At 41.8% G+C, this 17,498-nt stretch overlaps 1 protein-coding gene across 2 annotated transcripts in view; it reads right to left on the bottom strand.

The window, feature by feature from the left end:
* The window catches only part of septin4b (septin 4b), a 28,379-nt gene extending 12,120 nt beyond the window's left edge, over positions 1–16,259 (bottom strand). The window contains exon 1 of one of the 2 annotated variants that reach the window (XM_074678659.1): positions 16,083–16,259. In XM_074678659.1, the coding sequence (XP_074534760.1) occupies positions 16,083–16,199 (117 nt within the window). In that variant the 5' untranslated portion in view covers positions 16,200–16,259. The remainder of the gene's footprint in view (positions 1–16,082) is intronic. The other variant, XM_074678661.1, reaches the window with a different exon arrangement.
* Between the last annotated feature and the right edge of the window lie 1,239 nt (positions 16,260–17,498).

The raw sequence follows: 17,498 nt of genomic DNA, 5'->3' as shown, positions 1-17,498 counted from the left end.
TACGGGATTTATCAGAGAAAGGTATCAGTATCCGATTGGTATCGGCAGTAACATATGTTGAAAAATCAGATCAGAAGTCAAAAAATCAAAAGTAACCTAAGTTCAAGTGGCTCAATAAGCAGATGAGTCTAGTGTCTGAACTCTTTGACAAAGGAGCCATGCTGTTATAAGACATGTAAAGTCTTCTCTAAAGTAGGCACTGTTTGGATGGCTGCGAGTGCTGCTCTAAAGCCTGAATAGATAGTTCACCATTACCTGTTACAGACTGAACTTAACACTAAGACAAACTTGGTGGTCCTCCATTCTTTGGAGGGCAGAATACAGCATCAATGATTTTCACATAAGGAGTTTCACACTTTGCTTTAGTCCAACTTTTACGTGCTCAGCGAGGTCGTCTGCATTTCTGAGCCACAGTATCACATGGTTTCCTCTTTGCATGAAACAGTTTTAAGCTTCATGTCTGAATGCAGTTACGAACTGTGTTCACAGTTTTTGGATGTAATTTTGGGCCCATGCAGTGATTTCCACTACAGAGTCATGTTTGTTCACAGCTCAGTGCAGTCTGAAGGTACAAAGATCAAATCAGGCAGACTTGGTCTCTGTAGAGCCAGTGGTTTGGAAACATCCTGCTGATCTCAAATTCAAGAGAGGCATACTTTTTTTTTCATGAGAAAATTATTTTTTTAAGGATTAATATTTGTGTTTTTGTGTGATTTTCAGTAAATGTGGGCTGTAAATAATCTGTAAACCATCTCATTTTGGTTTTATCAACACTTTACATCCCCGCTCTAATAGATTTGGGTTGAACATTAATCTCCTTAGAATAAGCCCAAAAACATCCATTCATCCAGCTGAATATGAAGCAACATCAGCAGCATTTTCCATGGTAAAAAGTATCGCTCCACTTTGTGTAAGATCCACAGAAGTGTCCCCTCATATGTAAAGTGGGACGTTAATTGCGTGGTATGAAAACAGTCTTCTATTACTAGAATGAAACCTAATGGGCTCTGACATCAATTTCACACATTTCATTAGGATACCACACAGAGTCTCACAGCTGAGACCTGAACCAATTACAATTTCCATAACTGGCTGCTCTGACATTTCAGCTCCTCTCCAGGGTTTAGTTCATCATGACTAATAATAAGAAAGAGCGGCTCAATGCTGGGTTTGTGTTGAAACTGAAAATATAAGCCTCAAACCAGAAGACCGCACTGTGGCTGCTTCAGGTCCAGAGCAGCAGCTGATAGCTGACAGAGACACATGACTCCTGGAAAGGTGAAAACATAAAGGCTTTCTATCTGCTGTGTGACAATAAACTGTCTTATTAACCAGGATAACTCCAGATAACTTCATGTGAAGGCTTTTGCACATCACTTTATACAAATGACACATTTAATATGTCAAAATTAAAGAGTTAAAACAAGAAAAGAGGCAAGACGCTTTGACAACACATCTTAGTTTTTCTGAGCGTCCTCTTCGGTATTTCCTGTGGTACTGATAAAACTGTGCTTCTTGTGTGTTGCTGGCTCTTAACACACACATGCTGGACTTCAATCTGCTGCAAGATCTCCACTCAGGAGGATATGCTGGACTGGCATGTCCTGTTAGTCATGTGACCTGAGGTAAGTGGGCGCTTAAACTACAATTTGACTTCAGAGCAGTTTCTTGCATGTACAGTAAAGACTCCAATCATTTTTAATGAAATTTAATGAGCGGTCTGAGGGGCAAATGAAGGGTTGCAGCACAGCGGCAGAAACAAATGATGCCTTCAGAGGCCCGTAAAGGAGATCGCTGCAGAAGAAGTAAGCTTTTGAGGATGTGGGACACACTGTATCCTACAAAAGACCTGAATCCTTAATGCAGTGGATGAGCGTTTTACAGGACGGGGCACAAACTTCTCCTCCAGAGTGGGAACTTTAGACAACAGCTGTATGAGCAGAATGAATACATCAGAGGAGGATGAGAGAGTATGATAGAGAGAAGGAAGCTTCAGATTTGTCTTCAAAGCTGGAAAAGAGTAACCTCAATCAAAGGTGTTAAAGCACATGAGGATAAGGGAAGGAAGAAGTTAGTGGTAAAAGGGGCACAGGTTGCTGTATCGATCTGTGCTTCTTGAACAGTTGGTTGAATCTGTTGGCTGGAGTCAGGGGTTGAATTTTACTGAGGTCTACAAGCCAGGGTCAGGACCATAGACTGTATATAGAGTGGATAGCATGGTTCTGCCATTTATCATTGTACAGTTTTGAGGCCAAAATATCTCAGTCTCAGGCGCAGCCATTGTAGCAGTTGTGCAGCCAGAGTCTGAGCAGTAGAGACAATGAGGGATTCTGGGAGAATCTGAGTGGGGCTGGGTGACAAAAAAATATGTATATTTTTTCTTTCGAGAGTCTAATCACTTCTTGACTCTACCTCCTGACATATTTTACAATCCCCGGAAAAAATACACGAGAACGGCAGCTGTCAATCATCGTCAAACATTTCGTAAAGCCTCATTTTTAACCTTGTATAACTGATGAAAACGAAACTTTTCAGAAAAAAAGAGGACTTGAATATAAGACAGCTAAATAATATCTTCAAATCACCACAACAATCGGACATGAGAATCATTTCTACGAGGTGTATTAATTTTTTAAAGTTTGACCACAGCCCATCTGGAATGGCTGGAAAGCCAGATTTTTTAACCTATACTGCAGCCAGCCACCTGGGGAAGCAGTTTTTGTGGAGACCTCACTTCGAGCCGAGCAAGTAGATGTACATTTCTTTTTACAGTCTATGGTCAGGACCAGAGGTGAAGCATGTAGTGGGCTGAACACCAACATCTTGTTTGAAGCAAAATCAAATCAAATTATTAGGGTCTGTGTGAGGAGAAGAAATATACATACATACATTTTTACAGTCTATGGTCAGGACCAGAGGTGAAGCATGTAGTGGGCTGAACACCAACATCTTGTTTGAAGCAAAATCAAATCAAATTATTAGGGTCTGTGTGAGGAGAAGAAATATAAGTCGGGGGCCAAAACAAAAGTAGAAAAGGTCAGATTGTGTCTTTCTTTCCCTAGGTTTGTCTCATCTGCCACTGGATTAGGGGAATTTAAGAAGAGAGGCAGAGAGTACATCTCTTGCCCAAAGTGACTGGCTCTGCTGTCCCTGGTCTCTTACCAACATGTCACTGTGGACTCTTATCTTCAATGTGATTTGCGAGGGTCTTCAGACGCTGTTAGATGGCACTGATGTTGTTGCTAAATGTAGCTAGCCTGAGTGGATCCTGAGTGTTTTGGTGTGTATATCTGATGGGTTGTGGGAGCTGGCATTGAGGGACGTGGGATTGGGACAACATCTATAGAGGACTGTGGGCGACATGGGGAACTGCTGTGGTTGGAAACATAGCTTACCAGCAGAGTAAGGGTGTCTCCAGTGAGCATTTCTAAGGGGTTAGGGTACCTTGAGTTTTTACAAACTGCATAAAGAGCCAACTCAATCCCTGAACAACAATTGGAGGACATTAAATCCAATGCAGCATAAAGAAGTTGTGTGGTTGACTTCACAGCTTTGTTACTCTTGGATGGTGTTTGTTGGTTTGCCTGCCACATTGCTGATGGATGATGGATTTTTTTTGCATGAAACACGGCTCTCAAGGGACGGAGCACTTCTAATTCTCCCTGCATGACATGGGAAATGCAACCAGAGGCTGCCAGAGGTCATCAAGAGATCATACAGAACTTTTTATTGACTCTGATGATGATGATGATGAAAGCAAACTTCATCTCAGAGGAAACAATCAAGCTGTGGATTTCTTCAATGAATAAAGACGTTTTCTTTCTGAAAAGTTCAGCTTCTGTTAAGAGGAATGCTATGTTTGCAGCTGATTGATAAACAGTGTGAACTTATGAGAAACATCACTCTGTGTTTGTTCCTCTTCCTGGATGTGGAATGCACAGGCTGAATACCACTGAGGTTGGCCCTTGTGTTGTGGCCAGTAGCAGGTGGTGAAGTGAGCCATGTGCGCTCTGTGTGAATGCTGTGTTTGTTTGGATGGTTAGAGCGGAGCTCTGTGTGAAGCTGGCCCAGTACAGAGACAGAAATAGTCTTCCCGCACACTCACACACACTCCCACAGCTATAGAGCTGATGCAAATTCCCACGTGACTTAACTCCAGATATTCACTGCAACTGAAAACACAATTACTGTTTCTCTTTTCTCAGGAGGCTGCGTTTAAGAAAAGTGCATGCATCTCTGCTGTCAGTGTAAACTACTCAGCAACACTGCCTTCCACCATCAACTGTCCGCACAGTAAGTGCATTAAGCTGTCACACCTGATCGATACATGTGCGTTTTAACATCAGACAGCCTGACGAGCAGGGGAACAGTCACATGGACAACCTTTCTACAACTTAGCAGAAAATTGTCATTTCTGGTGCAGAATTCTCTTCAAACACAAAGCTCAGTCACATGCCTCCATGTGAACGCTCTTGTTTGTGTGGTTAATCCATTCCCTGGCTTATGTGCATGCACAGGAGAAAACCTGCAGCCACAAACAAGCATGTAGGCAGAGAACTCAGAAGAAAGCACAAAGACAAACATTAACGCTGTGTCAGCATGAAGAGAAGACATGAGCACATACCTCTGCATCACACTTTGTTTCTCCTGGAGCTGCCATACTATCCCTTCACTTTCACCGGTGTTCCTTTAAGGGAAAACACAGTGAAAAGGCCTCGGGAAGCTCCTCAAAGACAGACTGTCACTCCTTTGGTTTCAGGGCAACCCACATTATGTAAGAGCACCTACTTTCCTGGCTCACCAATCAGAGAGCATTCAGGTTTCCTTTCAAGCCCCCCAAAACTCAGTCTTATTTTAAACAGGTACGCCTTCCATCTACACACTGAGTCTGGCTCCGCCCCTGCTCTTGTTGTGACGAGTGCGCAGCTGATGTGGAGATGAGCGAGCAGCTCAAATGTCTGCAGAGCTCTCCAGACTTTCGGAAAGGCAGTGATGCTCTGAATGGAGCTCAGTGACATCTGACCTGTTTCTTCCAGGCAAACTTTAACCTGCTTATTCTTAAAGTCACACCCCAGATGACACATGTGTAGACACACAAAGACCAACAACTTTTTCGAAGCATTGTTGCTAGGGCTGGGATGATGTGCTATCCTGATGATTTGATACAATTACGATTTTTGGGGTCCCAATTCAATTTAAAGAGTGATTCTTTGATATTTACTATTTTGAGTTTGCTTTTTTAACACCAGACCATGAGAAAAAGTTAAATGATGACAATGATGTCTACAGACTGAATCAGGAACCATATTTTCCCATCACGTGAGTCTAGGAATGGGTACCTTTCACATTTGAAACGATACGGCACCTATACCCGGTACCTGTCAATCGGTACTGGTACTCAACGGTACAAATTTTGGGTACTTTCTGTGTTATAGTGGTAAAAAAAATATCAATTTATTGAATAACAAATTTTTTTCAATTTAACATATTCATTCTTCAATATATAACCTTGCAATGCTGTGTTTATGTCCAGTATGGAAAATCTCCTACTCTTCCACTCCCTCACAGTCACAAGGATGTGTTTAGGTACCTAAACATGGTACCTTTTGATTTTATGTGAATCGATACTCTGTACTTTTGACAGAATTCGGTTGGTACCTGTAAAAGTACCTAACTCAGTTCCCATCCCTACGTGAGTCAGAGAGAAATGTTTCACCCTCTGCTGGAGAAAAGTGGTAACTTTTGTCCAATCCAGTTTATAGAAAAATACTAAAATGAGGATCTTGAACAAGAAAAAAAGGACTTTTTGATGAAGAATCCTGATGTTGAGATTGTCAAACAAAAAGTTCTGATATATAAATTTTTTACTTTTTTCCTCCCACCCCAGGTTGTTGCATAAATAAAGCATTTATTGGTCACAAAGTACAGTCAAAAGAGCATTAATTGACAAAGAAGAGAGCGATGATAGAGGACCGCAACAGCAGTATGCAAATGAGTTCTTACAAAGGCCGTCACATCAGAGCCAGACCTCCAAGCTGGTGGTACCAGGGCCAGAGCCCTACAAGAGGACTCAGTGTTAGTGTGTGTGTGTGTGTGTGTGTGTGTGTGTGTGTGTGTGTGTGTGTGTGTGTGTGTGTGTGTGTGTGTGTGAGAGGGGACTGTGTTCATAAGGAGGAGAGGTGGTGTTTGCCCTACATGCCACAAATAATCTTTTTATCTAACACACACTTACTCTGCCCCTCCCTCTCTCTCTCTCACACACACACACACTCACACACACACACACTTAAGTGGGCCACAACACAAAGCTTTTTCTTTAATCTCGATGGATCTCAGTGCCTGAGTCTTATAATACTTGTTCATTCTTAAGGAATGAGGATTTAGTGATTACGTTCTGCCTTGTGCAGAAATAAATGGGCTCAGAGAGTGTTAGCTATGGACTGCATGACTTTTAGATTACGACCATCACGCCGACTTATGTCCGGACACCGTCTAAACCACAGAGACAGATGTCTGGTTTGAAAAGCTCTGCTTGTGTCTGATCTGAAGTGTTGCAGTTTGGAATAAGTTGGAGGTAGAAAGGAGGAAAAACAGGACGAATTCAGCTGAGGATTCATTTTCTGCCTATGGGAGGAAGAACTAAACGTAACATGATCGCAATCTTAATAGCTCTAACAGCACAGAGCACCAACTTATACAGCAGTAAGACCTACCACAAGTACACACAGAGCAACAGGCATCAGAGATGCCAGTCTATCGAACACACAGTCAGCAGATCCCAGTAAATCCACACTTAGTGGATGAGAAGAGAGGGCGCAGAATGTGACGCAGCTATCAGATGGGAGACATGACTTCCTGTGAGGAAAGATGGTGTCTGGGTGGACGTCTTCAGGTCTCCTCTAATCCTCATCATGAGAGTGATTATCAGGGGCTGTCTGAAAGGGCTGACAGAGCCCGGGGCAGGGAAGTCTTTCCATAAACAATCTGAAACACAAGGCACACACATACAAACGTTTCTGCATTCAGCCATATGTTACAGCTTGGTCAGACAAGACGACACTGTGAGGATCATGTTGCTGCTGCTAATTAAAGAGTCTTTCTGCCCCTGTTTACACTGTGTCATCATCTAGCTCAGGGCCAGCAGGGCTGCACCGACCGTAGTATTCAGACTTGTCCAACAAATACGATAGGAGTCTGATCCATTAGTTGAATCTGCACAAAGGAGGCTTGTAGCTGAATTCATCAACATGTAACTGAACTCACTGCAGACGGTGAACTGTTTTCCCCGGGAGGGAGGGCAGTGCCACCTGCTGCTCATGACCGGAAACAGCTTGACCTCGCTGAACACTTACAGTTATGCTGCATACAACTTTTAGTGTGCGAGGCACATGTAGACATCAGTATATCTGTTTTCAATGAGACTGGGGTTTCAAAGTCAACACACACATGGCTTTCTCGTTTTTGAGCAAGCAGAAAAAAGAGAGTTCCCTCTAAAGAGAATCGTCAGTGTATTTCATGTGCAGCTCTGTAAACTGTAATGTGTACTGTACAAACCTGCTCTGAACACAACCTTTCAGCCTGAGCATGTACACTCATGTGACTGTCCACAGCAGGGCCTGTTGTGCACGTGAACACTCGTGAAGAAAATCCAGAGCAGAATGTAAACCTGAGCAGTTTGATGCAGACAGGAAATATGCAGAAAATGGGGATTTGAAACACATTTTCTCCTGAGCTGTTGGAGAAACTAGATGAAACGTGTTAACTGTGCAAAGAGCAACATGCAGTGGACTCTGACGCCCTGTGAAGCAGATATCCACCACCTCTGCAGGAACATAAATATTGTTTCACAATAGCAAAGAGCGAGGAGACGCTGGATCTGCTGAACTTACACTTCCTACACTTCCTCCTCCATTCAATTAAGGCTCTTTATCCGACACAGAGAAATTCCTGTTGGAAAGCAGCTAAAGCTTTTACTCCATTTGTTTTTTCCTCTGTTAAAAAGGTGGCAGGGTGCAACAAAGACTCATGTGGATCTGGTGAGGAAAGAGGGGGGTTTCCGCTCAGCTTAAAGAAAGCGAGAGGCTTTTCCAGATTAAAATCAAGGAATTCCTTTGTTCATTTCACTCATACTGTATTTTACAATCCTCAGGAATCTGAGGGGCTTGGAAGGACACAGCAGGTATTTACAGTATGTTCACAGGAGGCAAATGTTTTAAGTATGGTCACAATTAGGCCTGTCACGATAACAAATTTTGCTAGACGATAATTTTCCAAAATATTATTGCTGACAAACGATCTTATTGTCAATATTTTTTCCATTTTTTAATTTATGTAATTATGATAAATGGGATAATAAAGTGAGTACACCATATCAAAGGAAAGAAACTTTAATATCTTAAGAGTATTTAACTGTAATTAAAAGGTCAGGATCTTTTAAATAAAATAAATTAAACAAAAAATATAATAAATTAAACAAACAAGAAAGAGAAAAAAAATACAATGAAAATGAAATGGACTCTCTTTTAGAAAAAAATACATGTCAATGAAAATAATTAATACTAATCAAAACAATAAAACACAGACCCTCATTCTAAAGAAAAAACGAAACTCCAAAAAAAACAAAAAAACAATAAAAACTATAGCCTAAATAAAAGGGAGTTTGTACATTTCCTGAATTGTTTGTAACATGTACTTTTTCCCAGTCATTCCGTACTGTCTGTCAAACATTTTTAACATTTCTGGCTTTCAACCGTATTGAAGGGCTGCATTTCTTTGGCAATGTAGCTGTCTTTGAGTGCCCACCATTTGTCGCTTTTATTTCTATTTACTTTGCAGACCAAAAGCCTCAGTAAGAGCTGATTGTCAAAGAACAAGGCTCCGCTGCACCTCCCCTTCTTCTTCTTCGTCGCCACTATTTTCAAACAAATGCGACATATCAGCTCGTTGGTGTTCATGAGCTCACACTCTGTTCATTCTGTTAAAAAACTAAATATTCCCACACTGGGACTGTGGCAGGCGGCTTAAGAACCGTATCTTTCGTGCCATCACTCATATTAGCGTGTGTTTCCTCCTTACCCCTCAGGACGCTCGCTTCAGCTCTCTCCGTGTGTGTGCGTGAGCAGACCTGTCTTCACCCCAAAGATCGCATTTTTGACAGATGCTCACTCCGCTATTAATCCGCTAAATCCGCTATAGAACCTATACACCCCGATGTAAGGAAAGATAGACGTAGTGAGCAATCTTCTCATTCAGCCTCTTTGGTCGAAAGAGAGAAGGAAAACAAACATGCATGCACGTGTCAGTTTATTGAGGCTGGCAAACTTACCGAGGACGTTTTTATTTATCGTTTGGTTAATCAATTTATTGATTATCGTGACAGGCCTAGTCACAATCATCTGTGGCATGTCCAGCCTGCAGGTCCACTGACCCAAACAGAGAGAGTAGCGTCCAGCTGGCCCAAATCTGTCCTGAGATCATCTTAGCCACAATAAATTCACAATTTACTCATTTGTTTGGAAAGATCTGCTGAACAAATGCACGAAGAATCAGAGGGAAACAGCAGAAAATTGGCCCATTAAGCCCACATTTGCTGTTCTCTCATGTTTGAGTGTTTTCCCCGCCTGTGCTGTAATCTTTTTGGTGGTTTAAGAAGCCTGAACTGCTTCATTAGCAGCAGCATGGATGAAAAGTGTGGCACGGCTTAACTAAGAGAGGGTTGTTAAATATATCAAGCAGATTTTAAAGCTTATCTTAGTTACACACATGCACACACAGAATGTTGATATATAAAAGCTCCAACAAAAAGGCAGCGTTTCAGCTGGAGCCAGTAATTGCATTTCCATTGTTTTATTTTTCATTTATTTTTTGGCAAAGCCTCATTCTAATGAGATTTAGGGTTTCTCAGGCATGATTAATCGAGTATGTGCGTGACTCGGCTTCAATGCAGAGAGGCACTACTAATATTTGTTAAGATTGGAGTGGTTTCACCCAAACAGAGCAGAGAAAAACCAACACCTGTACGCTTTACAGCTCCGGCAGACAAAACAAGCCAGCCGAGCCAACATCTGCAGGGTGGTGACCTCGGCTTGCCCCACTGAAAGGAAGTCAGTGGGTTGTTGTGTGGCCTCGCTTCTGTTACACTGAATTCCAGCCCGTCTAAATCCCACATTACAAGAACACAAAACCACCTTGTGTGATTTTTGGCTCCTGCTGGTCCTTATCACAGTGCAGCTGAAGAGGGTGAAGTCTAGTGTCGGAGCCACAGATCTGCTGAAACAGTGTTGGCTTTGTGAACAGATTCAATAAGAGAAATTACATCAGTGTCTGGACTGGGTTTCCTGTCTTGCTAAAGGTACCAGCCGACTGGAAAACAAACACCAGGTCACTAAACCTTTCACAGATTCATTACTTCTTTAAGAGCAGCTAAAGAACCAGCAGTCTGGAGAAGCTCCAGCGGACAACCTCGGAGGTTTACTGTTCATTGCATTATGTGTGATATGCATAAAAAAGTTGACTCTACAGGCAAATCCCACGCCTGGAGCTTTTCTTTAAAGTTTAACAAGTTGTTGTTTTACCACAACATAAACATTATCAGCCTGTTTCTGGATAATTTGAACCAAGCCTCCTGTAGTTTTGTTGTATGACTTTAAATACAAACATGTGTTTTTTTACTGACAGGCTGCTACAACAGTAATCTGAATCTAATGTGGAACAACAACCAACAGCTGCTCTGCACTCCACAGTGTTTTCCATTATCCTCATAACTGGTATTTCTTTCAGAAACCAGATCACCAGCTGATACTATTTCTACACTGAGAGACCCTTAGCACAGGGCAGGGTTCAATATCACATGTACATATCCCCTTTACTTGTTTGTTTTATTGTTTTAATTTCAATTTCAACTAATATTGTGCCATCATGATCAGTTTTTGTAGTAGAAGTTTATCTTTAGTCCATCCATCCATTTTCTTTACCGCTTATCCTGTTCAGATGGCTGGAGCCTATCCCAGCTGTCACTGGGCGAGAGGCGGGGTACACCCTGGACTGGTCGCCAGCCAATCACATGGCTGATACATAGACAACCATTCACACATACACTTACACCTGGGGACAATTTAGAGTCAATTAACCTGGTGAGCATGTTTGGAGTTTGGAGACTGTGGGAGGAAGCCTGTAACCTGACACGCCATACGGATAGTTTCATATATCTGCCAAAGAAATATTTCACTAGTCCATCTGAGTAGTAGCTCTTCAGATTAGTTTTCAGAGGCTGGGACTTTAAAAAAAATCAGCAGCTGGTGATTGGCCGACCGTTCTGATTGACACACTCACCACAGACCAATCCGCATCAAGCAATGGTATGACGTAGCTTATGTTTGCCGCTGCTGAGAAACAATAGACGAACAACTACAGGATCACAAGAAACAGTTGTGATAATGGTGTTAGACAACTGCTGCTGTTTTTGTAAAGTCAACTTAAGAATCAAAGGAACGCTGATAAGTACGAAAGTCTGCTGACGTCACGTCTGCTCCCGCCTCTCTTCCCTGATTGGGCCAGTCAGAATTTAGCCGAGTGAAATCGTTGGTCATTGGAGCCTGACAAGATGGATCTGCAGGATTTCAGAAACTGAATCAGGCAGGTCCATCTGCTCTGCAAGGTTAGGAAGCCTGAGGATCTGGAGAGAATCCACGCATGCACTGGGAGAACATGCAAACTCCACACAGAAAGGCCCACCGGCCAAGCTGGGAATCGAACCAGTGACCTTCTTGCTGCACCGCTAACCGTGCAGCCCTATCTTAAGTCCTTTGGACAAAAAGTAGTAGAAATGACCGTTTAAAAGGAGGAAAACACTCTCCTGATCACAAGCTGCTGAATCTTCATGCTTCAGTTCTTATAATAAGACACTTTTCATCAGTTCACAGCTTTTGCTGCAGGAGACAATGTGACCCTAATGTCATGTGGCCTCATGGAAGTGGATGAAAAGTGGATCTGTAAGGAATGATGCACGCTCAGTGAATGGAGTCTGATGGGAAGAGGCTAATTCAAAGCACATTATGGTGGCAAATAGGGGTGGGAATAAATATTTAAAATCAATATTGAGATTTTTTGTGCAACAATGTCAAAATTGGGGTTAAAAAAAAGTTTTTTTCTTTTCAAGTTGAAATTCTTCATTTCAGTCTTTGTTTATAAACTGGATTGGAAAAAAGTTACCACTTTTCTTCAGCAGGGGGTGAAATGTTTCACTCTGACTCACCTGATGTGCATTTTATGGGAAAATATGGCTCCTGATACAGTCTGTGGACACTATTATCATCATTTAACTTTTTTACATGGTCTGGTGTTAAAAAAGCAAACTAAAAATCGCAAAAACCATTAATACTGAAGAATCGCAATTTAAATCAAATCAGCACCAAAAAAATTGTGATCGAATCGCGAGAAAAGCATATTGTCCCAGCCCTAATGGCAAACCACTGAGTGACTGAAACAAACCTGATTCTGTCAGTTACATGACTGAACATTAAAGGATAAAACTAGTGATGGGTAGGTACTGATACCAGGTCTCGGGTATCAGGCTAATTTATTGAAACAAATAGTAAACACAGAGAGAGTTGTTGGTTTTATTTTGCACTTAACGGCAAAGTGTCTGTCCTGTATTTTTTTGAAAGGATCTGTCACTCTTAACTGAAACTTTACGAATCAAACATCCCTAGATCGAACAGGGAGTAAACAGAAAGGGGATGTTGTAGGCTTAGACACATATGCACATAAGGAGGTCTTGTTAGTCCCCAAATTTGAGAGTTTTACCAATGAAACAACAGTGGGTGTGACCACAAACAGTCAATGTGGCTTACCTACTTTTACAAGAGGGATACCTTTTAAATCCAAGAGACACATTTTGGCAACATTTTAAGTTGAAGATGAAGAATTTTTTTGTATGAATTGGACATCTGCATGTTTTCAACACAACAGATAGAGTTATTGTCCGACTGATGACGGGTTTGCCATTCTGTTTTTAAGAAAAAAGAAGAGAAAGAGGACTGAGAGGAAGAGATCAGAGCAGGACAAATGTTTGGTAACTGAGCATGTATTGAACTTGGATACCAGTAGTTTTCAAAGTCAAGAGATGATAGTTTATCAAGTCTTTTTTGTCTAAATATTTTTGGGTCAATAGTCTCTAGAGTATGTTCTGCCCTCCAGGGAGACATGATTTACTTTTCCCAACTGGCTATAGTAAAATGTGCTTCTCAGCAAATAGAGGATCACACAGCACTGGACATGTTTTTATTTCATAACGCCCTTTCACAGGAAAATCCCTAACATCTGTCAAAACTCTGATTGTCTCCTGGGACCGGTTTGAAAAATATAGGAGCAGAGGGAGCTAAGCATTACAGCAGATGATGTTTCTGATAGAAGTATGAACCAAAGACAAGGTCTGAACTATGAAAACAGGAATCAGAGAGTTGTAACAGTGTCAAAAATTGAGTTGAGTTTTCTATATTGTTATTTTTTTGGACACATTACAATGTCTCATAAACATACCACAAAAAGTAAATATCAGGTCCATAAGAAGAGACTTCATGTTTACGTGCACTCCTGATTCAACCTTGCACCGTTCTTCTCATACAGAGTACATCCAAAGTGTTACTGCATGTGAGAAGAAGTTTGATACGACAAAGTTTTGGATTCTTCAGAGGGAGAAAAGAGTCACACTCTGTACTGGCCGTATTGAGCTACCACATGAATAACATTTGGTTTTCACTCCAATAAATAAAGTTTTGGGTGATTAAGGAGATAAATATACCACTGTTTCTGTGTGTTAGTGTGAAGCTTCCTGTTTTACCCTGACCTTCCTGGGCCATGAGAGGTCACATCCACACCGCTAAATCTGTTGATCTCTTCTGTATCATTCAATCGATGAGCAGCAGGTTCCAAGTTGAGCCAACAAAGGTCTGTGAATGACACTACAGACAATGTAAGAGGAATCGGTATGTGCCCAGGATTACAGAGCTGTTAGCATAATAAGCACTTCCAAACCTCTTTGCACACTGGGGCTAAGAGGTTTTGAGATTGTTTGGATCAGAGCAGTGATGTCAAAGCTGGGGTTCATGAGCCAAATATAGATGATTCCCTGGTAGCAGGAGTGAGTTACTACACCAGTCAGGAGTCCACATATTTTTTTTTAAACGAGTTATAATTTGAATGTGGCTGGAATATGGGTGCCTTTTGCAGCAGCTCTCTCTTCTTTGTCAGTTTCTTGTAAATTTTGCGTCTCTTTTTCGTAATCTTTGTATTTAGAATGGATCATTACAATGTGTGGCTCATTTGTTGGTCATGGACACCAAACTTTTTGTGGCTTCAGTGATATTTTTACTACTTTTTCTCCTGTGTTTGTCTGGAGATCCTACATGTAACCATGGCTGCATTGTTTACATGTGATCTTAGCTGTTAGCAGCCTGTAGCATGTCAATGCTAACTGGTGTAAGGCCTGATGTCTTCCCACAAGGTGAGGAGAAGGAGGTGAGGGCGACGTGCTGGTTCTCAGGTGTGAGCTAAGAAGTGACGACATTGACCTGTCCTTCCATCCATCGTTATTGGAAACGTAAGATCTATCTCCAATAAGATGGACAAGCTAGCCATGCTAACCCAGCAACAGAGGAAATACCAGAGGGCAGACTAGCATCATGCTATTCACAGACATGGCTAACAAAGTTATCATCAGACACCGACGCCATGTTGGAAGAGCGCCACCTGCTGTGAGTAGACAGGATCCAGGAGACAGAGATGGAGCATGACTGAAGAAGCTCAGTCCTGGACCCTGTAGAGGTGGAGACTGGCTGAACTGGAGAATGATGGACAAGCTGTCATCATCTATTTTCTTATGGATCTTTTTGCACTTTCGATACACTTTCTTACTTTTGTTTTCTAGATTGCTGCTCTGACTTCAACTTAGTTGTACTTGTTACAATAAAAATAAAGTTCTATTCTATAAGACATCAGTCCATCCATAAGCTTTCTCAGCTGTGTAACTGGGTACCAGCATGTGAACACCATGAACATGTCTATTACCAGCCAATCTAATATCAAATGTAGAGACAGACAGCCATTCACGTATACACCTACGGGAAGCTTAGCGTGTCAAGCTGACGAGCGTGACTTTGGGCTGTGAAGGACGCTGGAGGAACAGGCCGGGCCAGGACCCTCCTTGGTGTGAGGTAACAGAGCTAACCACTGCACTGCAGCCTGACTTACAGGGCATGAGAAAGCTAAACTAAAGTAAACACAGTCTGAAAATTCTCAATATGGATTCAGAGCTACAAATCAATGACTTTTACCCTCAACAGATGGCTTTAGCAACCTCCGGGTTGGCGCCTGACCGGTCTGGGCTACATAATTGTTCCTTTTTCCTCCTTTTCTTTCCATCTGTTTGCCTCCTCCCGGATGTAATCCACTTCTTTAATCTCGATGCCCAGCTACATTGGGAGCCACATAAAACCTCACACACATTAAAAGCTTGGAAACCTCACCACCAGAATCCACACACACATATGGTACACCTCGCCGGATGACTCATTGGTGACGCCTTAGATTTCAGCACATTTAGCTCAAACATACGTTGTGCTAACAGAGGTGCAATCAGCAAGAAAGTCATTCATATAAGATTAACAGTCTTCTTAAGAAGTATACTGTACAGCTGGCGTGAAGCTACAGGAACATCTGCCTGCCAGGAGCAGTCCCCTGCAGAGGAAGAAGAGCTCATCTGCATTGACCTTTCCAACAATGCCACTGAGAAACATCAATCTAAGGCACATGTACAGCAAGCAGAGTAAGTCAGAGAGTCATTAGCAAATTATTAGAGGCACACTGTTTCCATTAGGGGCTCCTGAGCAGTCTGAAGGATAAAAAGGAAGATAGACCTCTGGTCAGCACATCACATGATTGATAGCACTGTAACAGAAGGCAGACTGATGGTAACATGACTATATCTTCCTCCCCACATTTCAAATCAGAAAATTGTCTGCAACAAAAAGCTGCTGTAGCCGAGCTTATCTCACTTCTCATCACAAGTCAGATGACACACTTACCATTCTGCAGAAGGCGAACAAAACACACACAAACACACACGACCCAGTGGAGGATGGAGAGTGACCATGAGCTGCTTTAGGTTTGTGCAGGACTAACCCTCTGCAGCTCCAGCTCATGCAGAGCTACACAGTCTCACAGGCAGAAATTAATAACGGAGCACCGCACAGACACCCGCTGCATCCCGAGGAATGACTGGCTGGTGCTGCTGCAGAAAGCGAGGCGATGGCAGAGGGGAGGAAAGGGAGTGATGGTCAGACAGAGGGGGGAGGAAGAGCTCGATTCACCAAACTCTGAATATCTATTACTGAAGCATGAGAAACAGAGATGTGGGGAAGACAAAAGCTTTAAAACACACAAAACATTCCTCATGTTCTAAAATTTCACGTTTTCTTCAATCTACTCACGAATCAAATGCTCAAGTTTCCACAGTTCAATGTTTGTCCTGAAGTCGGAATTGGCAGAAATTTACTATCATTTCAATCCCTGACCACTGCAAAAAAAAAATCACACAAGAACCTCATGAGGTTTTAGAAGAAAGAGTAAAGATACTTGAATCCAAATCAAAAAGCCTGAAATTTTTCTCGGCACATGGTGTGTGTCAGCAGCCCTTCATACCTCAAGTAAATGTGGTGTAAAAACAGCGTCAAGAGGAAATTGCTCCAACTCAGTGGGACACATGGCATCCTGCCAGGTCTCACACAGTATGATGGTTCACCCAGAACTCAGCACCAACAAATGGAGCAGAATAAGAAGTTGTGCAGTGTATTTTCAACATATGATCCTATCAGGACAGTTTTACTTGGATTTGAAGACTCAAATCACAGTGTGCTGAGTCATGCCGCCTCACAGTTTTAACAATGCTCTGCCAGCAATCTCGGCTGATTCAATGAAAAAACTCCAGGTCATACTAGGGATGTCCCAATCCGATACACTGATCAGTATCAGCACCTAATATGACTATTTTTGGGCGATCGGATAGCATTAGATTTAGGGATGCACAATATTGGATTTTTGCCTATATCCGATATGCCGATATATATAAAACCCCTTTTGGACGATACCGATACCGATAATCACAAGTTTGTTTGTTTTTTTCACTGTAAAGAAAGCTAGGTCTATCCTGTACTGGAATTTATATGTTACTCTTATTGTGACAGTCTTATTTGTTTAAGAAACACACATAAAACAAGACAAAAAAACATTTGATTTTACCATAAATAAGAAATGTATTATTTTTTCAAACTCAACACATTCAGTATTGAAATACGGAAAAATAATTTCTTTAGATCACATGAACTTTAAATGTACAATGCATTTTTAAACATAACCAAGTTGCATTTGATTATTTTAGAGCTACTGTAACAACCTGGTGACAGACACGGAGCTCTGCAGTGCAAATAAATGAAGTGCTACAT

The sequence above is a fragment of the Halichoeres trimaculatus genome, unplaced genomic scaffold (genome assembly GCF_033239565.1).
Source record: "Halichoeres trimaculatus isolate MK-OKI-2021-1 unplaced genomic scaffold, fHalTri1.1 fHalTri1_scaffold_9, whole genome shotgun sequence".
NCBI classification, from domain to species: Eukaryota; Metazoa; Chordata; class Actinopteri; order Labriformes; family Labridae; genus Halichoeres; species Halichoeres trimaculatus.
The sequence above is the reverse complement of the archived record's forward strand: the minus strand, read 5'-3'. Positions and strand labels throughout refer to the sequence as shown.